Consider the following 26,547-nt stretch of genomic DNA (forward strand, 5'->3'; position numbering starts at 1 on the left):
TGTATTTTCAGGTTTCAGTCTGGCCATTGTGTAATTGTACCTAATGTAATCTTACATGTCAACACTTTTTTTTTTGTTTGCATTTCATTGTTGCGCATGCCTAAGTTCTCTCGAGGTCTACCTGCAGTTATTATACTGACTGCAGGCTACCTGCAGCTCCACCTAGATCAGTATCGTCTACAAATGTAACCAGCCTGTTAAGTATAACTTATATAAATACTCTTGATAAGAATTTAAAAGAGCAGTGGCCCCAGCACTGATCCCTGAGGAGCACCATTTCTGAGCCCTGTTTACTGGGAAAAAAGTCTTCTCACTCTAATCTTTGCTTTTGAAGCTTAACCAGTTCTGTATCTATCTAAACACTGTACCTTGAACTCCCACTTCTTTAGTTTCATCTCTAGCCTTTTATGAGGTATAAAATACAGTACAGGTCACAAAATTAAATAAATAGTGACAAAAATACACAACTAAACTTAAGCATATCTGACCTCAGATCAAATGAAATAATGTATTTTATGAAATATGTTATATGAAATTATCCATTCATACATTTTCGTGTCTTCTTTAATTACACATGCACAGAAAATATGTAAAGTCCACAAAAACAACAATGTGCTAGTCATTTTAGTTCCATGTTCAATGTAGAATAATTTGTGCTTTTAAAATATGTATGTATGGCTATAGAAGCAATCTCAGTAATTTACAAAATATTAACTTGACAGAAAGGAGGGGCAGATATGAAGGGTGACTTGTGTGAAAATGTAGACCAAGCACACCTGGCAGCCCTGCCTTTCACCTGCTGCTAAGCTTCTCACAATCTCCTCATGGGGTTAATTAAGTGGATTGTTAGGGGAGACCAGCACCTTCAACAAACAGCATTTACAAGAAAGACTCCCAGAGAGTCTTTGTTTACTCATTCGGCTTTATTTATGTCCTCCATTCTGTGAAACATTCTAACAAGGCATGTATTTAACAAGATGAAATGCACCTGAATAATTACAGTAGATTCCATGCAAATTAAAACCTCAACCAGACTAGAAGTAGCAGAACAAAACTGGCTTGCACTGTATGTATTTCAGTATGGATTCACTCTAGTCCAGAATAATGGCTGAAGAGCTTAGTGCAAGATAAAGTACTTCCTGTATGCTTCAGATGAATGCCTGTCCAAACGTGAACTGTGAGACTTCACCTGTAATTTGAAGCAGATCCACCACGATGGAGACCACACATTCCTTGTATACATTCTGGCTGAAATGCGCATCGAAATGAATTAATTCCAAATGTATCTGGTAGAGTGAATTGCTTGCTCATAATGCTTTTATGAGATTTGCATGCAAAATTTGACAAAATTCAAAACATAAAAGGCCAATTACAGGCCATTTTAACATAGATCAGGGGTCCTCAATCACGGTCCTGGAGGGCCGCAGTGACTGCAGGTTTTCCTTCAAACTGGTTTCCTAATTAGAATTAAGTCCATGCTGATAATGAAACTTCGTATTTAACTGTATGCCTTGTTTTACCTCTTTCATTCATCCAAGAGAAATTGTAATTGCGCTGTAGAGTTTCTTTACCTGAGAGCATTACCCATGTGTTTTTTGGACTAGAACAGAATTAAACTTAATGCTCCTTCCAATTCCCCTCACATTTATTTCTAAACTTTTTTTTTTTTTTAAAACACAGACACTTTTAATGGTGCATATGCACAGGTTTAAAAGGAAGCACGTTGGCTAGAGAGCTACTGGTTTATTGGTTATCTGCACTTTATTATTAACTAATGTCTGATTAACAAAACAGGCAACAATTAAAATTTTAAACAGAGCTTCTAAAACTAAAATAGGCAATTAAGGGGTCTGAATTGTAACAGGTAAGATAACTAAAATTAAGCCCAAAAATGTATTGCTTTAGCAGTAAATAAATGGACTCCAATTACAAATGTAATTAAATGTCTTTGATGAATGAAAACGCTAACAAGCCATATAGTTAAACACGAAGTTTCATTATCAGCAAGGGCTAAGGTCTAATTAGGAAACTGGCCAGAAGGAAATCCTGTAACCACTGTGGCCCTCCAGGATCGTAATTGAGGACCCCTGACATAGATGGAAACAAAGGATGACGTTCAGAAATCCAGGGGGTCAAATCATATTTTGATTTCTGCATAAAGCGTGGGGATATTTCTGGTGTTTCTCATCTTAAATATTTCGTTGACAAAACGAGATATGCAACTTTTTTTTTTTTTTTAAACCGTAGACCCCTGCTCACAACAGCCATGGAAAAAAACCTCATATTTGATTATACTGTTGGCAGTAGCTTCCACTTACACCTGAATGATTTGCAGTCACACTAGAAAGGTACCATAATACTGCAAAACTATAGTATTTGATTTGTGGAAAGTGGAGCCCGAACACATGGAGATGAAGCCTATACCAGGAGTACCTGCATAATAAGAACCAATTCTGGCCTGACAGACCGGCTGCATATCCTAAAAACAGAATATCGGTGCCCTTTTAAGGCTACACATTATCCGAACTTTAATCCACAACTGAGGCAATTGCTAAAACGGGAAATAACTGTCGAAAATTCAAAGTGTGTTGAATCTCGTACTTCCACGAGAGTGATGGAGTTTAAAAGCAGAAGAAAAATCAAGGCAGCATCCAGTCTTGACAATGCACAACAGTCATATACTGTATATCGCCATGTTCTGTGTCAGTTAACGTGTAGCGCAGCGCTGTTCATCGGCGGTGTCGATCAAACAAATATCAAAGGAAGCCACGATTCGATTACCATACAAATCAAATGTTCTCGTACTGCCAGACATAATATTGCGCGGACAATTTTTGTATTCATCTGAACTAACGGTACGTCATGGGTTCCATTTACTTAGCTATGAGCACCAAACTGCGTTGAATCTCGTTATTTCCACGAGAGTGTTGGAGTTTAAAAGCAGAAGTCTCTCAGAAATGGAGCAATCCTCTGCAGCCGCTTCGCAGACTCAGTCCCATCCAGTGCTTCTGGTCATAAACTGGCCAGCGCTGCCAGGTGCTTGAGGCGCGGGGCGGAGTGAGCGAGGGCAGGTTTCTCCCGAGAGGAGTCACGCTGGTTGTTGCCGCCGCCTCCTCCTCTGCCGCGTCGTCTTCTCTCAGGTGGACTGGCGAGCAGCGGGCTGGGCGCAGTACCATGGCATCTCGGAGATCTGGCTTCTATCGGCAGGAGATCAACAAGACTGTGTGGGAGATTCCGGAGCGGTACTACGACCTCAAGTCCGTAGGCTCCGGGGCATACGGAGCCGTATGGTAAGGGCTAGTTCGCAGTGTTGGAGCGGAGAGTGCGCGTAGGAAAAAAAAGGGAGACGATGAAGGCAGAATGGAGCGATTGGGGCTGGGCTGAGACGCGGGCTAAGAGGCCTTGGGGAAGTCGGCTCGAAAAGCGGAGGACAGGCCTTGTGAAGCCTTGGGTGGAGGCACCACGAAGACAACACCTGAGGAGGCTGAGGCGAAGTTGGGAGGTCATGAGAGGCCTCTTTGGCGGAGGGATGGCCTGCCTTGTTATATGTGCGAACAGATCGCCCACCGTTTTCGTTTAAGTTGTAATATTTATGCGGTTTACGCCGCGAGAAGCTACGAGTAACTCTGCTCCCCTCCTATTTCTTGCGATTGAAAAATGTAATAAAAAAAAAAAAAACAGTGTACAGCTCCGCTTGAATAAAAGCTGCGGTAAAACTACTATTAAAGTGAAAACTGCAGTCCGGTTAACCTGGCTGCAGTTCTATTTATTTGCTGGCATTACCGCCTTACGGGTGTCAAGGCAAGCAGTGTCCACCTGCAGTCGAACAACAGGAGGACTCCGAATCGGGGCTTTGCGTTTCTGGAGTCCAATTTCGTAACCTTTGCGTGGAAACGGGGCGTCACTTTATGTTAATTGAGAAACGGAGAGACGGAAAATTCCTAGTGATGTCCTGCGGCCGTCGCCAGTCTTTCAACGGGGTGGGAGGGGCTGCTTATGTACGGAATATGCGTGGGGACCCTTTTAATGTAGAGGAGTCTAATCTTCACAAAGATGTTTTTCTTCAGCAAATTGCTTATAATTTTCCATAAAATAGACCTAGTGGTGATCAAACTAGTCCGCAAATAGAAACCAGTCTTTTTCTATTTTTCTCTCAAGGGGAGAAAGGTAAGTGAAGAAGAGCAGTATTAGTGTGAATTTTTCCCATTTGGGTAATCTGTTCACTTGTTCAGACAATTTTTGTATATGTTCATGTACTGGGCTTATTTAGTGGTCTCTGTGCTTCCTGGGTCAGTAGTCTCAGTCTCCTTTGACTGCAGGTTTTCAATGCAGCCACTTGTAGTAGGAAAAGGAATGGATTTTGTTTCTTTGATTTGTAAGATTCCAAAACCAAAGTTGCTGATTTTTTTTCCTTGACTACCCAACCATTGGCAACTACTGCCAAAATCGCCAAAAAGATCAAAAGTATGTGTGTGGTGTTCTCAGAAAAAAAGTTAACAATACTAGAAATGTCTGAGTTCCTTATTCCTCATCACTGCATTAAATGGATTGTACATCCAGATGAGCATCCACTTGGTTTTCAGCTCTCATGTGTACAGAGCTCTCTCCCTTATGGCTAAAGACAAAATCAAACCTGCTTCACAGGAGCACACTGTAGACTGTGTCTGACTTACTAAGATTATGTAAAAGGATAACTTGATCGCTGTAAATGTTGCATAATGTGACCTAAGTAGTAGTAGTAATAGTAGTAGCTAACTAATGCTGCTCTAGGCTAAAAGCTTATCTAGAGTGAAGGCCATTACAGCCTTTCTGGGGCTAAATTGGAGAGCCATGTTCTGGGTCGGGGGTCCTCAGTTATGATCCTAGAGGGCTGTGATGGGTGCACATTTTCATGCCAATCTCTTTCATAATTTAATAGCAAGGCCTAGCAGATAATTACACCTTTTTAAATTCAATTATATGGCTTGTTAGTGCTTTCATTCTTCAAGCAAAAATATTTTATGTTGTAGATTTTTCATTTTCTAAGAACATTATCCATATTTGCTGTCTGTCATTATTTATGTTGAAACATTTTATTAACACACGCTTCATGATACAAGTACAACAGGTTCAAATGGAAGCTTGGCAGCTGGAGAGCTGGTGGTAATATTGTCATTTGCACCTCATTATAAACTGATGGCTGGTGAAGAAAGCCAGCAACTATTAAAAGATAAATGCAGTTGTTTAAAGTTGGCAATTACGTGTTCTGCATCGTAACAAGCGAGTTAAGTAAAGTTAAGCCCCCCAAAAACATATTGCTTTAGTAGTAAATGAAAGGGTTTTAATTAACGGGTTAAAGCGAAAACCTGCAGCCAGTGCGGCTATCTAGGATGTAGCTGAGTAGCCCTGCTAGGCCATGGAGTCTTATCTTAGTTCTAAAAGGCTTCGCAACTTTAATTGTAACCACACTTTCTGTTAAGAGTCCTACTTTTTACCAAAGCCTTTGCTTCAATGGTCTCTTTTTGCCTTGTAAATGTAGAGGCTGGTCTAATTAACAGTCAACAATGCCATTATTATTGTACTGTTTGTTGTCTAGCACTTGTTTTTATAAACTGTTCTATTATCTCACACAAACAATGGCTTTAGAAGGCATCTTCCAAAGACATTGCTGTGGAGTTTAATATAAAAATGTAAAAAAAAAAATTCAAAATGAAAGGATAATTTTAGTATTGAAAGGCCATACACCGGTCACATAAATTTGTATTGTTGTGAGGATGCTTTATTTTACAATTTTATTTTAGCTTTTTTGAACATGGTGTCTAATGTGGCATTTGAAGAAAAATTGAACAAAAGCTTTAACACTTAACAAAATTTGTCCAGTCCAAAGTGGCAAAAGTTTAAACTTAGAAAATTGTTTTCTGTGTTTCCTAGTTCTGTTAATGAGGAAAAAAAAAAAACAGTGCTGAAAATTATTTTGTTGCCATTTATTTTTCCTCGGGGGAGAAAATCTGTTGCGTTCTGTGTTGATAACAACTGGAATGAGTAAGGTTTTCAGGTTGAAAAAAAATGATTGCTGCTGAGCCAGTTAGATTTCTGTAGGGTAGAATGTTGCCTATAACCTAATAGTAATTCCCATTAATGCAAATATTCAGCACAACATTGCTTTTCTGCTAATAGTGCACGTCTCCAAGTCAATTAATGGTTACCAGTACTTTAGCTATAGATATGCCATTGACTGTAGCTATGCCACATTTATCCTTGATACACTTTTGAGAAGCAGTTTAGATAGACTGATACTTATTAACCCCAAGGGGAAATTCACATAATCCAGCAGCAGCATACTGATACAAAAAACAATATTAAATTAAAGAGTAATAAAAATGCAAGTAAAAGCAGACAATAACTTTGACTAATGTTAGCATTTACTCCCCTGGGTGGAATTGATGAGTCTCATCATGTTGGGGGAGGACCGATCTCCTCAGTCTGTCGCTGAAGCTGCTCCTCTGCCTGGAAGTGACACTGTTCAGTGGATTCTTCATGATTGACAGGAGTTTAGATGGTATGCAAGATTTGTACTCCACTGTAAGCCATGAGATGCTACACTTTGTCCTCTGTTTGTGGAGAGTAAAGCACATGCTTGCAGGGGTATTTGAAATACACCCAAGAAGTGTACAGAGTAGTAAATGTGGGGGGGAATAACTAAAACTGGAGTTCAAATAAAGTCACAAACCAACCACTGATTAAGCGATTTGTTGGAGTGAAAATCAGCAGCCGTTACAGTTTTCCAAAACAACATCCAAGGCTCAGTCTGTGCTGGATAAGAAATGTGCATGTTTTGGCAGTGCAGGGTATGATTTGTTGGTTTTGGGTAAAGGTTGTAGGGCTGGAGTAGTGGCAGAGGTTCTACTACGTCCCAAATCGAGAGTTCTGGGATTGAATCCATATGAGAGTCATGTTAAGTTTCAGAAGTTTTTGTTTCTAGATGCTGTGGGTTTTTCTCTAATACCCTAAAGATGTTAGGTTTATTGACTCTAACTTGTCCCACAGTATTTCTGTGTTCCTACCTTGTGCTCAGAGGTGGCGAGGTAGCCTTTAACAACCGCCATAAATTACAATAAGCAGGCTTGGAAACGACTGGATGTCTTTTTCTCACATACTGTACATTATGATTGTGTTTGCCAGTTGTTCTGTTTGTATATGTTTGTGGAAGTAGCTCTATAGAAGAATTATACAGTACTTTGTTTTCTAGACTGGCTATTCTGAAATGTTATGACTAAAGATTGGCTCAGCACACATGCATTACTGCTTTGTTTGTACAGTAACACAACTAGGGTAATGTGCATTTGTAGTGACCTTTATATACTAAGTATTGTTTCTTACAGGCCTCTTTACTGTTTTATGTTTGTTTCTAGTTTGCTCCATTTTCTGAAGACCTGGATATTGATAAAAGGAGGTGTTTCTGGGGGGTGTCCTTGGTCCAGTATTCCCAGGCTTCACGCTGTACCTCATATCTTATTGTGTGGCTGCAGTTCTTTAGGGGGTCTCAAAAATGAACCTTTCTTTCTAGTGTTAGTTTAGTGTGTTGGGGATCATTGATCAGATTCTCCCTGTCTTTTGAGTCAGAGAGATGCTTTGTTTTTTTTCTTTCAGTTTCCCTTGCTTGTGCACTTCAGCTCTCACCAATAAGGTAAAATGTATTTGCAGGACCAAGAGCTGCTCAGCTACAGGAAATGCCATGCTCATCAGCTGCCTGGCTTTTTTAGTTTGTGTTTCACACCAAATACAGTACAAAGAAAATGTCATCCTCTCAGCTTGTTAGATGTTTAGAGGGGGTTGTGGTTGGGGGTGGATCAGAGTGCCGTGCAAGATGCAAGCTGCTGTGTGATGCAGAAATATGGCTGAAATGAAAGTCTCTGGTGAGTTGTCAAATATAAAATGAATAATATCCATTTGTACCATATAGGTGCTGTGTGGTTTCCAGTCATTTTCAGGACAAGAGGCTATTTTTTTGTATGCACGATTGGATCATTTTATTTTAATGAACCCAGAAAAGAGGTTTTGTGTGAGAGTTGTTTGTTTAAAATGAGAACACATAATTTGCAATTTGGATTCATGTAATCTCATGCTCTTTAATTCTAAACAACTAAAAAAGTAAGTTTTTCTTATTTCCTATGAACAGTTGGTTTAACGTGCTATTGTGAATTGAGACCATGAGAAAATGTGCAGCCTTGTCTCACCCTCAACTTTTATGCCAGACAGGCTGCCCTAGTCACCTGTGAGTTCATTTATTTATGTGATGAATTTGTTCAACACAACTTGGCAATCCCATTTTCACCTCTCCATAACTAGAACAGTGGCCAGTTAAATGGGGGCTAAACTAGAATGTACTTTGTAGTTAACACTCTAGGACCTTAGCTGCTAGGGCACACTATGTAGTTAAAGAAAGCTTATACCTGCACCTCCAGTGAGAAATCTCTGTACTAGTTTCTCTTTTTCTCTCCACCCTACTGTGCCTCTGGCTAACAAGCACCATCATGAATTAATTTTGAAATGTCTGGAACAAGTTTGGACAAGTGATGGAATGGGAGTCAGAAATACAGGGAATTCTGGCTGAACCCAGGCCTGCATTCAGTGAGCACATCTAGTTTTTAAAAACACGGAGAACTGACTGGATCATTTGATAGAAATTTCTTTTGTAAACTTTTTTTTTTTGTAAGTAGCATTTTTTACTGACCTTTTTTTTTGGTAGACAAAAATATGCATTTAGTCTAAAACAGCTCTCATAGGTTTTTACTTTACTTTGGAGTGAGAAGGTGAAATCTTAATTTGTATTATGACAAAGAATTAAGCACTATATCAAGTATGTATAGTAGAAATGTTGTTGTTTAAAGAGCAAACAGATTAATAAGAATGCAATAATGCCCACTTGCCTCATCTTGTGTGTACACCAAGCCTACAAAAATGGAGCTATTTGCTATCCATCCATCCATTATCCAACCCGCTATATCCTAACTACAGGGTCACACGGGGGTCTGCTGGAGCCTATCCCAGCCAACACAGGGCACAAGGCAGGAAACAAACCCTGGGCAGGGCGCCAACCCACCACAGGGCACACACTAGGAGCAATTTAGGATCGCCTATGCACCTAACCTGCCTTTCTTTGGACTGTGGGAGGAAACCGGAGTAGCTATTTGCCAATTAAACCAAAAAAAAAAAAACTGATCACTTTTATATACAGTAGCTCGTTTACATATCTGCAAATAAAGTTTGTCTGGGTTAAAACAATGTACAATGCACACAGTATAGTATTTGCTCTTGCATAATATTTAAGAGGCATATATCTATGTATAGCCTAAAATCAGTGTAATTAAACAAGTTGACAAACTTTCAATAATCAACCACAAACACCCCAAGGGCCAAATCTGTGTTTCCAACATCTACTTCATAGATAGATACTACTTCAGTTTGCACCACTTGTTTAATTTTGCTACAAGACAAAATTGTGGCCATGTCTTCAAAGGGCAGGAGGAGTTTAATGTGTCTGTCTAATTATTTTAGCCCTGCAGACTGGATATAAGACAGCTTTTGGAAATAATGCTGCTGCTTCCACAGTAATGTGTTAATCTGAGGGTTTTTTCCCTGCACTGGGGTTTCCTAATTCATGCTATTCTTATTAAAAGTCATATGTAAGAAATGGACTTCTTACTCCTTTTGCACTGTGTCTGATGCCCTAGTTTCTTTTTTAAATGTTTATTAGTAGATCTTATATTAGAATTATTGAGATGTGTGACTCTTACTTGTACAGATTTTGTGTATGCCTTCTTTGCCTTTCCACATGGTCCCATTCTACCAACCCCTTTTGTGCTTTAACATTTGACTGTTTCTTTCCAGTTCTGCCATCGATAAGCGGACTGGGGCAAAAGTTGCTATAAAGAAGTTGTACCGTCCCTTCCAATCAGAGCTGTTTGCCAAGCGTGCCTACAGAGAGTTGCGTCTTCTCAAGCACATGCGACATGAGAATGTGAGCATGCCTTATTATCTTTAAGAAAGGATAAAATGGATATAACCTGAAATTCCCCAGGCAGTGGCTGAGGTATATTTGTGGTGAAGGAGACCGCTCTTCATCACCTTTTTGTTTTTTTTTTTTTTCCCCACAGGTCATTGGTCTTCTGGATGTATTCACTCCGGATGCCTCGTTGGACAAGTTCCAGGACTTGTGAGTTTGACTTCTTGAGAAGCGTTGCAACTTGGATATTAGACAATGAAGCACTTGACAGCTCTTTCTTGCAGTGCTGTGTGTGTGTTTTAAATCCTAGCTGACGCGCTTCTGCTTCTTGTCCACCGTACAGCTACCTTGTGATGCCATTCATGGGAACAGATTTAGGAAAGATTATGAAAATGGAACGCCTCACAGAAGACCGCATCCAGTTCCTTGTGTACCAAATTCTAAAGGGGCTCAAGGTGCGAGTACTTATAAAATTATTTTTGAACTGGGTTTGAGCTTCTAACTCATGATGATCTTCAATTTGTTACTCTCTCTCTTTCCAGTACATACATTCTTCAGGAATCATTCACAGGGTAAGATTACATTTACCATCTGATATGTCTTTGTTTGCAAAATATGTCATTTTATATGTGGGATTGCATGTGCTTTGACTTCTACATTGTCTCTGCACATCCCTGCTGAGAGAGAGTGACATCAAGCTGTGTGTTTCATTGTGTTTTTTTTTTGTTTTTTTATTTATTTTAAATGATGCCAATAAACTATTCCTCCTTGTAACACGTTTGTCTTCATGCATGTTTTTTGATAGCCTTTAGGTGGCTGCTGATTTTTCTTTCCAATGAGATTTAGTGTGAGTAATCAACTTGTAAGGGTTATTAAGAACAGAAATAATATTTAACTGACCGTATTCATTATTTCCATTAGGACCTCAAACCTGGAAACCTGGCCGTCAATGAGGACTGTGAGCTCAAGGTGTGTTGGTGTTTTTGTTTGTCATTGTGTTTATGGAAAAGTGAATGAATGTATGCATTTATACATGGCACCATTTCCTTTCCTGTTTGATGGCTTTTTGCAGATCCTGGACTTTGGGTTGGCACGGCAGGCAGACAGTGAGATGACTGGGTATGTGGTGACTCGTTGGTACAGGGCCCCAGAGGTCATTCTGAACTGGATGCACTACACACAGACAGGTGAACAGAAGTACAATTAAGGCTGATGAATGCTTGGTAGAGTTTGGGACAGGTGTGATAAAAGATCAAAATTCTCCTTTCAGTGGACATTTGGTCAGTGGGATGCATTATGGCAGAGATGATCTCTGGAAGACCTCTTTTCAAGGGGAATGACCGTATCCTTTCATACAGACTGCAACAAGTGTGGGGGACTAGTGGTGCATTGGCTTGAGTGTTTGCTCTGAAGTTGATATTCTGTAATAACTGGATCACATTCTAACTGGAATCTTTGTTTCTGGCAAATTGACATCTATATGGTTTTATAAATTTAACATCTGAGGCAGTGACTCCTGGAAAAAAATATAATGTTCTGGCAAGGAACAAGGCAAGTGGAGAGCTTCCCTCTACATATAGTTTTTCTTAATATGTGGTAATCTTCTCTGAGGCTGAAATGCATTAAGAGTTCTGTGAAAGGTGTTTTGCAAGACAAATTGATTGGTGGACTACATTTTTTCTTAAGTAGGCAGCTACTGATTTTGATAAAGATAGCGGCTATAAAAAGTTTGGCTAAAGAGTACAGGTTAAGAATTTTGCTTTGGAATCTTGACGTAAAAAATCTAATTTTGCATGTGAGGCAGTCAAAGCAAATTGAGGTTAGTTGGGTTGTGATAGCAATATTTGAATAGTACAGCCAGTCGTTCAAAGCAGGACACTAGTAGCCACCTGATTTCAAGCCCATCACTAAGTCACTAGACTTTAGTAGGCATTGAAAAACATTTTTCCAAGATATTGAGTTGTGTGGCATGTGATGCATAAAGTTCTAAAATAATTTGGGACAGAACGGCAATGATTGTTCCCTCTTAGCAATTGGGTAACACCGACATTGACAAACCAACTGGGTAACATAGTTGGTCTCGGGTTTGTTCTGTGTTATTTATGACCTTTCATACCAAATGCAGATCTAGACCAGCTGACTGAAATAATGAAAATTACTGGTACACCAACTCAGGACTTTATCCACAAGCTGCAAAGCCAGGATGTAAGTATCACTCCTTTATTGTCTGACCAAGCTCAGTTTTAATTGAAACGCATGAACACAAAATCGACAACTAATTTTTGGCTCCTTAAAACCCTTATAATTGAAACAAGTAAACATGGGACATTTCTTTGTGCTTCCTGCTCAGCTTTACTAGGTACGGAAAGGGTTTACAGTGCTAGTTAGGAGAGCTTAAGTAACAAGTACCAATTCCTGATAACTGGTAACTTGATCTCAATATTTATAAAATTAGAGCAGAGAATATAAAATTTTTATATAAATGATAAAAAGGAAAAACAATGTGAACGTTCATTTTAAACTTAGTTTTGGAAGAATGCTATTCTGCCTAACCATCTTTGAGGGTGAAAATGGTTTTGAATCTGTGTTCTTGATGCATATCTTTATAATCTTAAAGGAGGAATTTGGAAAAAGCGGTGGTTCTACAGTCATAGGCTGATATGAGTAACATGGAATCTTTTGCCTTTGGTATTTCCATTTCGTCTCATCTACTACCTTTTCACTTTCAATTTGTTGACTTTAAAGACATGCTATGACATTACAGTGGTCTGGCACAATAGCCCAATCTGTTAATATTAAGAACCTCTTTTACAAAGTATTTTGATCTGAAGATTTTTTTTTCTTCTTAAAATTGTAACAGATGTTATTAAAGTGACAGTATCAGTATGTATGAAGGTTGGATGTTCATTAAAAGTACACTATGAGAATTTTGTGTCATTGACTGGTAGGTGTTGGTGCTGGCTGCTCACATTATGCATTGTTACACAGATACTCATTGATCACTGGGGAAACTATACCCATTCTTTAGTTTGCTATATTTTAGGTGTTTGTCTCTGTTTTCATTTAGCCCTATTGTCAAAATGTGTTTTTTTTTTTCGCACAATGGTTTTTAAAAACCATACCTATCTTGGCAACATTTAGAGCTGTGGTCCTGGGTTCCAGTTTTACTTTCAATCATTTGAACAAACATGAAAATGTATTTTGTGGTGAATAATATTACTTTTTTGTTGCTATTAAAGATGATGTAGCTTGTGTTACATTTACTTCATGTTGTACTTAATGCAGTGCATTATTAACCTTAACAAATTTTACATGCTGTACAGTTCTTCGTCTTACTTGGATGATAAATATCTAAACCATTGAAAGATCTTTATTTGTGGTTGATTTCCACAAAGTATGTTTAAAAATAAGTTCATAGTTGCATTGGAACAGTATCCCTTTTTTTTTTTTTTTTAAGCTGATGATTAATAAAAATAGCAGTTTTACTTCTAATGAGAGTTTACCTTCTTGGCTAGCGTGCTTAAATATTTTTGCTTCTGTTTCAGGCCAAGAACTACATCAAGAGTTTACCCAGAGTGCAGAAGAAAGACTTGCAGGCTTTATTTGCCAAAGCCAATCCTCAAGGTGAGCTTTGTTAGTCAAGAGTTTCTTCTTTCAGATACAACTGCCTTTAAAGGTACAGGGCTAGTCCACTGTAAAAATCAGCCAATTGATTTTGTTACTGATGATCATAGTTGTTTTTAATAGCAAACCTCAATATCATGTAAGCTTCAGGTATTCGAGAGAACACCCAGTCAAGAGCTGGTGGGACTCCAAAAATTGCATGAGTGTCAGAATTCCTAATATCATTGTGATTTATAGTTTATTCATCCATTTCATCACTATTTATCATAGACATTGACATTTAATGTGGATTAAAAAATTCTGCCAAAAACAAAATGCAAAAGTGATCTTTTCTGCCAAAGTTGAAAATATTGTTAATTAAAAAGTTTTAAATGTGAACAAAAATGGCACTGCAATGAATCTATTCTAAACAAAGCATGTCTTGTGTCTAGAGCCTTTGGTGGTCTCTGTCTTTTTCCCAGGCTGTCAGGGTAGAGATGCCCTTTGGTGCTCTTTAGGTTCACCCTGCAGATTCAGACCTCTGGGCCTAGCACTTGGTGATGTGGATTTAAGCAACTTGGTTCCTGTAGGCTTTAAGCCCCCCATATTTCATAGCTGGTTAACCCTTCGATGAAACTCTCCGGGTAATAGCCTTAACCTGTGAGACCAGAAAAATACAAGACTCGAGACCAGGGTTAGTCAATTATGATTTAAGGAGGTCCAGATAGAGAAAATGTCCTTATGTACACATATATATATATATATATATATATATATATATATATATATATATATATATATATATATATATATATATATATATATATATATATATATATATATATATATATATATATATATATATATATATATATATATATATATATGAAAAACATTATTTGTACAAAATCTTTATTTATCCATTCCTAAATAATTAAATGGGCAGGCTATTTCGTATCAGTGCAATACGCTGTTTGTTAAAATCGATGACTCCCGCTCTTACGTGCAAGTCTGCGTGGATATTATGATTATTACGTTTCTGTTCAAGTTCTATTTAAATTTTAAATAGAAGGAATTTTTATTTAGTCGATAGAATATTATTCCGGAATAAATCAACTCAAACCTTAAATAACTTATAATATTTTGCTCTCCATAAAAATATATCCTGTCTAAATTATACAAGTTAGAAATAAAGTAAATGTTAAAAGAACAAACATTCAAATTTCTTTAGTCTTATGTAATTTTATATAAAAAATAAACTTAAATTTTAAATATCCCAAAAGATTTTGCTCTCCATAAAAATATATCCTGTCAAAATTATACAAATTCAAATATGAACATGCTGCATAACAAAACCTGGAAATATAAATAAAATGTGTTCCTTTCAGCAATAACAAATCAAATCATTCAGTTGTCTTTGCTCATATGTCATTTTAGAGCTGGACGCCTGGCATCTTTTTTTGGCAACAAGTTCGTTTCTGTTTGCTGTGAGGTTCTGTGTTGTGGAGATTCTCAGGATGGATTGCAGGTGCTCATCAGTGAGGCGACTCCTGTGTGCTGTTTTGTTAGTCTTTATCACTGAGAAGAGCTTCTCACACAGATATGTGCTACCAAACATGCACAAGGTTCGAGCCGCATGCAGACAGAGCTGGAGCATTTTTGGGTGAATGGAGTGAATAAACTGTGCGGGCCGTGCAGTATCGTACTTTGCCTTCAGTGTGCCATTACACTGCAGCTCAATGACCTCCATCTGAATCTGCACAGGTGCAGTTTCCACATCGACGGCAAATGGGTTGCGAAACAACTCAAAATTCTTTTTTTGTTCTTCAAAGTCACCAAAGCGCCGTGCACTTAAAGGCTTAAAGGCTCTATGTTCATAATCACCTTTTCTTTTCGGCATCGTGTGAGCTAGCTTCGCAATAACTTGCAGCATCATAAGCTAGACTTGATTAACGTGGTAAGTGTTCGGCAAGGCAGCTGAAGCACTGCATTATGGGATCTGTAGTTTTTTTTTGTTACCAGCGCTTCATATCCCCGGGCCATTAATAGTAATAATAATAATACAGTATATAAAGTGATCTCGCGGGCCGGATATAATTACACGCCGGGCCAGATGTGGCCTGCGGGCCTTGAGTTTGACACATATGGACTAAATAGAACTTGAAAAGATATATTTTTTCAAATGTGATCGCGCAATTCAGATCGAGTTGATGCCCGCGTGCTATAGTGGTTTTGCCTGCGTGCCTCAATAAGTTACCCTCCCCTCGCTCTTACTTTTTTACCGTTCAACTAATGAATACACTGAGTATGGCTTTACCAAAACAATCATTGATCGCGAATAAAGTATCCATTATTCATAAAGCTTCAATTGGTCTTTCTGCGTTAACCGCATATTTTTTCATACGTCTCAAACCAAGGGGATGCGAGGCTAAAATGAATCGGGAAGCGCGCGTACATATTCATTGCATCCCCTCTCGTAAATCGATCCTTGGACGTCGGCGCTAGAGGCGAAGCCTCTACTATTGCGCCATGGCGTGTGGTTTGTCTATTTGAGCATAGCAGTGTAATTCAGTTTTTGTTCAGCACTGTTTGGAACTTTTGCTTTTTGTCTGCGCACTGCGTCAGTTCACGTGAGCTGCTGAATATTTTTTGTCACTCGCTCGCTTCTAATTGTTTCGCTGCCTTCTTAATTATATAATGCATGTTTTCTTAAGCGCTTTTTGGAACTCTTCCTGGTTTTCTACATACTGCGTAATTACGTGGGAGGCGTGATGATGTCACACGAAACTCCGCCCCCCACGGCTTTTGAGCTCAACTCCGCCCCCCACGGCTTTTGAGCTCAACTCCACCACGGCTTTCGAGCTCAACTCCGCCCCCCACGGCTTTCGAGCTCAACTCCGCCCCCCACGGCTTTCGAGCTCAACTATATATATACCAAAATCCCCACGCTTCGCAGCGATGAAGAACTGCTTTTAAATTTTTATTAAGAAGAAAAGGAAACCTTTTTAAACTGAGGCAAAATATACCAATAACTATCTGTTAAGGATCTCTTTGTATACCATGTTGTCAGTTCAGCAGTCCGGTTGTAATATGACCAAGCTGTGCACTGAGATTACTTTTGAGAATGCAACATATAGTTTTGTCCAGGAGAAAAGCAATGTTGCCTCAATTCAATGGCAACCTTTTGTAGGGTGTGTCCCTGAGACTTATTAATTGTCCTCGCGAAGCAGAGCCTTGCTGAAAATTTAAGGCATTTCAATTGAAATGGGAGATCAGAGGGTATAACGGTGATGCCAGGAATACATTCAGAGTGTGGCACTCTGCTGTTTTTTTGTGTAGCTGCCTTCACACAGCTTCTCCACTTCTTTATAAATGAACGCCATATAAGGCCATCACCTTGTCAATTGTGTAATGCGTTTTTTGAACAGGTTTGATGCATGGAAGTGATCACTTGTACTGTGTTCAGGCAGTTCACGTGAGCTGCTCTCGTGTGATGTTGCGATGTCCACGGCTGTATTTAATGTTCGCTAAGACCTGGCACTTAAAAGTTTCTGGCTGCACTCCGGTTGTAATATGACGAAGCTGCGCAAGCTCACTCTTGAGAATGCAACATATAGTTGTCCAGGAGAAAAGCAATCTTGCCTGAAATCAATGGCATTGTTTTGTAGGGTCTGTCCCTGAGACTTATTACTTGTCGTCGTGCAGCAGAGCCTTACTGGAAATTTGAGGCATCTGAATTGAAATGGGAGATCAGAGGGTATAATGGGGATGCGAGGAATAAATTGAGTATGGAGAAACTCTAGAGACAGCGTGTGTATTAACTTGTGGATTTTTCTGTGAGTATTTGGTGGCAGCATGACGAAGTTGCTTCCGCAAGACTGCGTTAGCTGTGGAGCTCAACTCGGAGCATATTCTTTTCCTACCTTGTCAATTGTGTAATGCATTTTTTGAACAGGTTTGATGCATGGAAGTGATCAGTCGTACTGCGTTCAGTCAGTTCACGTGAGCTGCTCTCTTGTGTGATGTTACGATGTCCACGGCTTTAATGTTAGCTAAGACCCGGCACTTAAAAGTTTCTCGCTACAGCAATTTTAACTCTGTTACAAAGTGATCCAAAGTCTCGTTTATACCTTGTGTGTTCTCATTAAACTTGTATCTCACAAATAAAGTACTCGCCGTTTTTTCTTCAGCGCTCTTTGGGAGCTCTTCCTTCTTTTCTATGTACTGCTTTCACAGTCAGTTCACGTGATTACGTGGGAGGCGTGATGATGTCACACGCAGCTCTGCCCCCACGGCCATCGAGCTAACGTCTATTACAGTATATGGAGAAAAATAGGTTCCAGTTATGACCATTACGCGTAGAATTTTGAAATGAAACCTGCCCAACTTTTGTAAGTAAGCTGTAAGGAATGAGCCTGCCAAATTTCAGCCTTCTACCCACACGGGAACTTGGAGAATTAGTGATGAGTCAGTGAGTGAGTGAGTCAGTGAGGGCTTTGCCTTTTATTAGTAATATAGATTGTGTGTGTGTGTATATGTGTGTGTGTATGTATGTATGTATGTGTGTGTATATATATATATATATATATATTATAGTGTAACATTGCCATTGTATCGACATCTGCACTGTGTGAAGTCAATGACTGAAATCGAACAAAGAAAGCTATAATTCAGTGCCATTTCAACAATATTTATTTTCAGTACAACTCTGGAGGACTACATGCATTAATAAATAAATAAATTTGTTGGCAAGCGAAGCCCCTTAGTAAGAAATATATCAAAAGTAAAAGCAAGGTAAATTTTACATTCAACTGAGAATTATAAATATTAAGTAATTTCATAATAATAATGTTTTAACATTTCAACAAAAAGAGACCTGGTCTCCTATAAAAATAAAATGAGTTTTTAATATGTGCACAACTGAACAGGCTTAACCAGTTTCACAGTAAATCTGAACATCTTTAAATAACTGAATGTATCTTCCTTTCTCTTTTCCCCCATATCCCACTGCCTACTTTCTCTAGTTCAGTGAGAAGAGAGCTCTTGCTTAGTCTGCCAGGATTTAAAATCTGGGCTGGAATGGTGTCAGTTGTTTTTTTGACAACCCAAAATCCACGCACCTCTGAGGAAACGCTCATTAGCAAGTTGTTGGCCAGTAAATGAATATGTTAAAATCGTTGTTGACCGATCTTAGTTGGCTTTATGATCGCTTATTTTCTGTAGCTTAACTGGTGAAACTTCTCAGATGTAATTTTGTGCTTAGTTTCATAGTGGCATTTCACATTCCCACTTTTAACCACTGCCACCATCTCGGAGCAGATGAGGCACAGTGGTTTTGAGCTTCCTATGGGAAGTATGAACATAAACACCTTGGTCCATTCCGAATTAAAAGCCCAGTTTTTGGTGTCAACATTCCATCGTTTAGCAAAAGCCATGGCACATTGACTCACAATTTCACCGCTTTTCTCTCTTGTCTTTGCACTCCTTTTATATTTTTCTCTCCCTGCTGTTGCCACATGGAAGCTGTATTTCACACAGAATACAGGTTTTCCACACCTCTATTTAGTGAAGGCCCTGCTCTGCCTGTAATTGGCTGGCATTCACCTTGACCAATCTCGGTCTTCGTGCTTAAACCCAACCAAATGAAACCCACGAAGGCAACAAGTACTGGCCAATCAGAGGCACGTAGGAGGTCTCTTTCACTGAGTAATGGTGTAGAAAAACTGTCAGAAAAGAGTCGCTGGTAAAAATTTAATCTCCGGCAAAACTAAATAAAAATAAATACGTCTGGTCTGGGTCCGGACCCAGACTGCGGCCCGCCTATTAGTGACCTGTGCTCTAGACTAAATAATAAAAGATTAAATCTTATTTATTAAAGGAGTACTCTACCTGAAATGAGATTTTTTTTTTTATTATTATTTATTTATTTATTTATATTATTTTTTTTAAGATGTTACTTAACCCATGTAGTTTGTAGTGGTGGAAGAGAACAATTTTTAATCTTATCCTTTTGTAGAATAAGTACATAACAAGGACTGTAATAAAATGGGACACAATAGTGACCAATGCTGGACAACCGCAAACAATATGAAAAAGTCTGAATTCTTTGACTAGTGAACTCTGGGTGGGGTTGGGTTGGGATTGAGACTGATCATTTCAAAAGCACAGTGTTAATGGGTTGGTACCTCTCCTCCTTATATTGCATACTGAGTTTTCTGGAAGTAAGTATTAATAATAACTAGCAAAAAGTGCATGCATTGTGTACATTTTTGAATATATAGAAGGATGAAGGGCCACATGCATTACGTGATGTAAGTTTGGTATGCGTTTTTGTTTCAGCATGGAATGTTTTTTTCTATTTGATGTTGTCCAGCATTGGTTGTTAAGCACTTTCTCCAAAAAAACATCAGATTCATATTTTTTGTTTTTTTTGGTCACCACTACGTACTACATGGATTATGTAATATTAAAAAATGTTTGGGTGAGAGTGTTCCTTTAAAGCACAAAAGGAAATGCATACAACAATAAAAGATCAAATGCATATAATGCCTAATAAAGTGTTTAACTTGTTACTTCCTTTTACTATTCGCTTTTATAATGCAGTTAAATAGTAAAGGAAAAACGGTAATTGTCTTAATTATTCAGTTGCAATGAATAATTCAGACCTTCCTCTCTGTCTTCAAGATGTCTAATATTTAAATCTTGTTGGATTTATATTTAATGGATTCAATCAGTTGGTAGGGACTCCCATTTGTTTGTATGTTAAATTCCAACCCTTAATGCCTTTTGTCCTTAAACACACATTCCATTCTGGGGTGGTGTAATACTTCTCTTTCTCTTTTAATAACCTATGACGTATATTTTTAAATTGAGATATATATTTAGTTCCATGATAAAATTAGACATAAGCAATGATGTATGAAACGTTCTAGGCATACTATTATCTTTGGTATTTTTTAATTTTTAACTGCAACACACAAAAAAAGGAGCTTTGTTACTGTGTTTTTAAAATTCTTTTTCTCATGCACAGCCAATTTAACTGTAAAACTCAATGAATTAAAAATTATGGTCTTGATTGTAAATTTTGCTTTTAATATCTGATTACTTCCAATCCATTTGTTAAGCCGAGCTTTCACTAGTGAGCCAGGGTGGTCTAAATTCATGACACAGAGCAGTTATTTATTTTATTTAATTTGGACAATAGAGAATAAGTTGTGCAGTCTGAACCTTTAATAAGTACTTAGAAGAATATCCACAAGTTACATTCAAGCAGCACCAAATGACCTTAAGGTTCCCAGCTATATCAGGAATACATAGTTAAACATTGAATTTTACCATAAAGAAAAACTAGAAAAAGAGCTTCCAGCACGTTAAAAACAATCATTTATGTTGTTCATTTTGTGATTTTTAAGTCATGATTCTTAGTTTGAGAAATCAATCATCGGTCTGTCGTGGTGAAAAAAGAGCTGAGTCGTAAGGCAAAGCTCTCAATTTACCAGTCGATCTACGTTCCTACCCTCACCTATGGTCATGAGCCATGGGTAGTGACCGAAAGAATGAGATCACGAATACAAGCAGCTGAAATGAGTTTTCTCCGCAGGGTGTCTGGGCTTTCCCTTAAAGATAGGGTGAGAAGCTTAGTCATCTGGGATGGGCTCAGAGTAGAGCCGCTGCTCCTCCACATCGAGAGGAGTCAGATAAGGTGGCTCGGGCATCTGATCTGGACGCCTCCCTGGTGAGGTGTTCCGGGCACGTCCAACCGGGAGGAGGCCCCGGGGAAGACCAAGTGTGTTTTTTAAATACAACAACCCTTAATCACTTAAACAACACAGCAGCAATTCAGCCACTAGAAATGTGTAAAATAGCTAGCAGGTTGATCGTATTGCCTCATTCCATGAATGCTGTTATGCAGAACAACCCTGCATTATTTACTTACACCGATCAGCCACAACAATAAAACAACTGACAGGTGAAGTGAATTAATTCTCCCAGTACAATGGCACATATCAAGGGCTGCATTATGCAGATAGTGATCAGTCTGTTTTTGGAAATTATTTGTTGGAAGCAGGAAAAATGAGCAAATGTTAAGGTTCCAAGTATCTTTGACAAGGGCCAGATTGTGAAGGCTAGTTGACTGGGTCAAAACATCTTCAGGGTGGCAGGTCTTGTCAGGTGTTCCCAGTGTGCAATGGTCAGTACCTACTAAAAGTGGAGCAAGAAAGGAAAATCGGTGAATCGACGACAAGGCCACTGGCGCCCAAGGCTCATTGATGTTCATGGGGAGCAACGGTTTGCACTTCTGGTCCGATTCTACAGAAGATCTTCTGTAGCAGAATAACTTTATGTTCTGTCAATTCTCATGGCCAGCATTAAGTGTGTCTCAGCTTGCTGTGTATGAGGCTGTGTAGCCACAAACCGGTCAAAGTGCCCATGTGGTCCTTTCAACTGCTGAATGTGCCTAAAATAGCCATGTGACTGTCTGAACTGGATCATGGAGCAATGGAAGCAGGTGGCCTAGTCTGATGAGTCATGATCACCTGGCCATTCCCATGATCTAAAAGAAAACAAGTAATTTACCTGGGGGAAGAGGTGGCAGCAGGATGCACTATGGGAAGAAGGCAAGCCAGGGGAGGCAATGTGATGCTGTGAACAATTCTCTGCTGGGATAGGTTGGATCTTACTATTCATGTTACTTTGACATGTACCAGCTATCTCAAGATTGTAGCAGACCATGTACACTCATCCTTTCATGAAATGGTATTGCCTGAAGGGATTAGCCTCTTTCATCAGGGTAATACACACTTGGACATTGTAAAAATTGTTCTGGAATGGTTTGATTAACATGGCAAAGTGTTTAAGGTGTAGAATTCATCCCCAAGCTTCCAAAATCTCAGAATTTGGGCATCTGTGGGATATGCTGGAAAAAACAAGCCCAATCCATGGAGGTCCCAATGTTGCTAATATGTTGGTGCCAGATACCAGAGGACACCTTCAGAGGTCTTGTGAAGTCCATACCTTGATGGGTCAGAGATGTTTTGGTGGCACAAGGGGGACCTACACAATATTAGGCTAGGGGATTTAATGTTGTGGCTGATTGGTTTGTGACAGCACATGGTATTCTATCATTTACTTTTACTGTGGCTCAGCATATTGTTAACTGTAGCTTTTGAAGTCTCTTTCTGAATCTTGCAATTAAAAAATAGTTTACATATTTTTGAAAGAGTAAAAACAAGAGGATTTTTTGTTTTAAAAACATTAAAGGTGTGCATAAGAAGGTGTGAGATCAGTCACTGCAGCAGGTTCACGTGGTTGTACCATGCTTTAGATACAGTATGGCTGTTCTAAATGAGATCACCTCAAAATCAAAGATCTGCTTTCATTTTTTAGATTGGCAGTACGTACAAGCCATGATTAGGAAGCATCTGCCCACAGAATTTTACCAGAGACACTACACAGGCACATTTATTTTTTGAGGTTAAATTATTCCTATATAAAGTCTTAAAAACATCAAGTATTGGGATTCAGTTTTTGTTTGGTTTTTTTTTAAAAAAAGTTTAAATACTATATTGTTTGATGATAGAATGGGAATGTTTTATTGTGGGATCCCTGGTAATTCCTATCCCTAATTAACACTGTACATGGATATTAAAGCAGTCTCCTAAGAAGATAATGTTTTTGCAAAACTGGGAAAGGGGCGAGTACTTCTCTTATCTTCAAGTCAGTCAGTCGTTTTCTAACCCGTTTAGTTCTGAACAGGATGGCAGGTGTCAGTTGGAGTGTCTCCCAGCTAGCAAAGGGCATAAGGCTGGAACAAACCCTGGACACGGTGGCAGTCCATTGCAGGGAGAACACACGCCAACACACAACCCAACCACACACAGGCCAATTTAGGATCGCCAATTCATCTAACCTGCACGTCTTTGGAGAGTGGGAGGAAACCAAAGCACCCAGAGGAAACCCACTCAGACACGGGGAGAGCCTGCAAACGTCATGCAGGAAGGACCCAGGACGCGAACCCTCGTCTCCTTCCTTAGAGGCAGCAGTGCTGCTGTGCCGCCCCTCATCACCAAGTGGTTTTATTATTCAATCAGTACAAAGTGCAGTACTCCATACACTCTGTGTTTTAAACAGGCAGATATGTAATGAAAACTGAAATGCAGAAATAAGTAAAACTAGCTGGTCTAGGTGCAGAGCCTACCGGATTCCCGCATCTTCGTACAGGTATTGCTAAATCGAAACTGCAGTATGTTTTATAAAGCTTAAAAAAAAAATGCTTCATTTTATATTTCTTTTGAGATTAGCTGTCAACCTTATGGAGAAAATGCTAGTCCTGGATGCTGATCGGCGAATTACTGCAGCAGAAGCCTTGGCACATCCTTACTTTGAGCAATACCGGGAGCCAGACGAGGAAACTGAGGGGGAGCCATATGATCACTCTTTTGACAACCGGGACCTTTCTGTGGAACAGTGGAAACGTAAGCAACAGATTAAAAGTTTAGATCTTACCCCCCAGAGAGAAGTGGATTTAAAATCTACTTGCTAAGCATGTCGCTGGCCTTCATTGTTGAATTCTGTAATTTGTCATTCTTCACTCATGCCTACTATCTGTCCATCTCTCCACCAGGTCATACATTCACAGAGATCCTGTCCTTTAAGCCGATGGTAGTTGAATCTCGGGAAACATCCCTTTAAGGCACTGCACCTATATGGTGACAATGGACCACACCTCTCTGTACCTCTTCTCCTTATCCCGTGGTGTTGGCCTTTGTGTAAGCCAAAGTTCTGTTGCATACTGTGCCAAAGTCAGCGTGCTAGGAGCATTACTTGTTTTGGGATCCTTATTACCTACCGACCAAACACTGTGATGGGCCTGCATTTAGTCTCTCTGCTGTCTTGGAGCCCACCACCATCGTCCATGCATTCCTCTTGTGTGTGCTGGCAGCTGCATGGCAGGCTGAGTGCTGTTGCATCAGCCCAACTTAAAACATACCACTGTAAATATTGTAAGTGGACTTTGAACCATGAACAAGCCATTGTGACTCAACTACAGTGATCAGGCAAGGGTAGCTGATACATTTTTTCAGTGAAATGTAAGTCATATAGTTCAGCCAGTATTTCTTAGGACTTGTATGATATCCCCAGGTCTATTGGCTGTTTACTGCAAATACACGTTGAGCTCCCTGCGGCACACGAGTCTTCTCTCCAGCTGCTACCTTTTTATTTGTAGTTTTTCTCTGTTCGGTGTCAAGTTGTCTTTGGGTCCACATTTAATGTGCACTCTGCTCATCGTTACTACCACACTGCCATTATTAAGTACTTGCTTTGTTCTCTACCGTGTCGTAGTCTTTTCTTTAACATCAGTATGCACTAGTTTCTTTCTTTCATTTTATTCCAAACCCTGCACAGATTGGTTTTATTTTCATATAGTCAATTTCTCCTGGATTTTCTTTTTTTTTTTTTTTTGTTGCTTTCCTTCTCTGTCATTTTGTGTCCTTATTTAGCATCAACTCTGTCCCATGTGCCTGTACCTTGGTGGTGTCGCACACACTGGCATGACAGTTCTGTATCTGATAGAGATCTTAACCTGTGTGTGGCACATTTACACCCACACCTGTAAATAAACACTACTTCCTCAGGACCAATTCTTTTTTTCTTTTTGTTTTTTTTATACTGCTACACATTCCTATGCAATCCCTGGAAACTGTGTGGTATGGTTTTATTTTAATAAACATCTCTTTTGTAATGAGGCTTCCATGTCCTTTTTTTAAAAAAAATAGGAAATCTAGAGACACTTGGCCCTTAGTAAGGCCTGAAGTGCGGAGTCTGTGGATGGAAGGGTGATGTCCTCTGAAGAGCTGGGGCTCGTTCTTTATGTTCATAAATTTAAGAGCTGTTTTTATTTTCCCTGACAAACCTGTTTTTGCCTGAGTTAAAGATGAGCAATCTGAAAAGAAATGGCTTTCTAAATTGTCTTATTTGAACAGATCTGAAATATGGCTGAAGAATGAGTGCTTTTTAAAATATACTTTAATTCACAATCGGTGAGTAATGTTTTAGCATGTGTCTGCACAAATCTACAGAGATGAGTACATCACCTTTTTCAAAACAGCATTGAAAACTCCTCAGAAATTGAAGTGCGTTACTAGCATAGTTTTAAAAAAAAAAAAAAAATTGCTTTTCTAATAGAGAATGCAAGGACTGATAATTTTGTCATTCTAAGCATTTTTCACATGTTGGGGGGGATCCTTCAACAGGATATCTTTTCTCTTGATGAAATGCACTAAATTAAGTCTTTTCTAAATATTTATAACAAAGAAAATCTGAGTTCTAGGCACATTATCTATATTCCAAATATAAATTGGTAAAGGACTTTAGAATATTTATCTTGTGCAGGAAAACATTATGATTGTGTTCCATCCAGAATTATTTCTGCAGTATAACTGATGGGTTCCTTGCGACTGTCTGAAGAAAAAAAAAAAAAAATTTAAAAATGGTTCTGCAAGTGGATGGATGAATGGATCCTGCTGCCACCCACTTATGCCAGAAGAGACCTCAGCCCTCCATGACTCTACAGCAAAGTAAATGAGTGGGTTTGAAAATGAATGGGTAAATTTAAAGGTGTGAATCCTGACAAGCTGTCTTCCATTCTGTTAGCCTGAGGAGATCCCCACTCTGCTACAGCTTAGGCTAAATCAGGGGTGTCGAACTCTGGGCCTGGAGGGCCGCAGTGGCAGCAGGTTTTCATTCGAAGTCTTTTTCTAATCCGTGATCAGTTTTCACTGCTAATTAAATTCTTCTTCCCTTCATTTTCATAGCCCTGTTTTTAAGGATTCAGTGCTCCGAGTTGATCCTTCTCTTCAGTAATTGACTGCCAAACAGAAATGAGACATGAAATGAGCCAACAGATGAGCAGCTAAACTGGGGCTTCAAACTCCAACCAAATTCACTCCAACCAGTTT

General features: G+C 39.1%; 1 protein-coding gene across 1 annotated transcript; it reads left to right on the forward strand.

Annotated features, from left to right (window-relative positions):
- The first annotated feature begins 2,947 nt into the window (after positions 1 to 2,947).
- mapk12a (mitogen-activated protein kinase 12a) lies at positions 2,948 to 25,331 on the forward strand. Its single transcript, XM_039769810.1, has 12 exons — positions 2,948 to 3,290; positions 9,871 to 10,000; positions 10,137 to 10,195; positions 10,329 to 10,440; positions 10,528 to 10,557; positions 10,907 to 10,954; positions 11,058 to 11,172; positions 11,256 to 11,327; positions 12,111 to 12,190; positions 13,531 to 13,609; positions 23,890 to 24,063; positions 24,213 to 25,331. Exons 1-12 carry the CDS (start codon positions 3,175 to 3,177, stop codon positions 24,278 to 24,280), a joined length of 1,083 nt encoding a protein of 360 aa, XP_039625744.1. The 5' UTR covers positions 2,948 to 3,174; the 3' UTR covers positions 24,281 to 25,331.
- Positions 25,332 to 26,547: the final 1,216 nt, after the last annotated feature.

The sequence above is a fragment of the Polypterus senegalus genome, chromosome 11 (assembly GCF_016835505.1).
Source record: "Polypterus senegalus isolate Bchr_013 chromosome 11, ASM1683550v1, whole genome shotgun sequence".
NCBI lineage: Eukaryota > Metazoa > Chordata > Cladistia > Polypteriformes > Polypteridae > Polypterus > Polypterus senegalus.

Excerpts from the sequence above, each read along its gene's own strand:
- mapk12a (XM_039769810.1), top strand. The coding sequence starts at position 3,175 with ATGGCATCTCGGAGATCTGGCTTCTATCGGCAGGAGATCAACAAGACT. Across the intron at positions 3,291-9,870 it reads GGGGCATACGGAGCCGTATG|TTCTGCCATCGATAAGCGGA; the intron begins GTAAGGGCTAGT and ends GTTTCTTTCCAG. Across the intron at positions 10,196-10,328 it reads TTGGACAAGTTCCAGGACTT|CTACCTTGTGATGCCATTCA; the intron begins GTGAGTTTGACT and ends TCCACCGTACAG.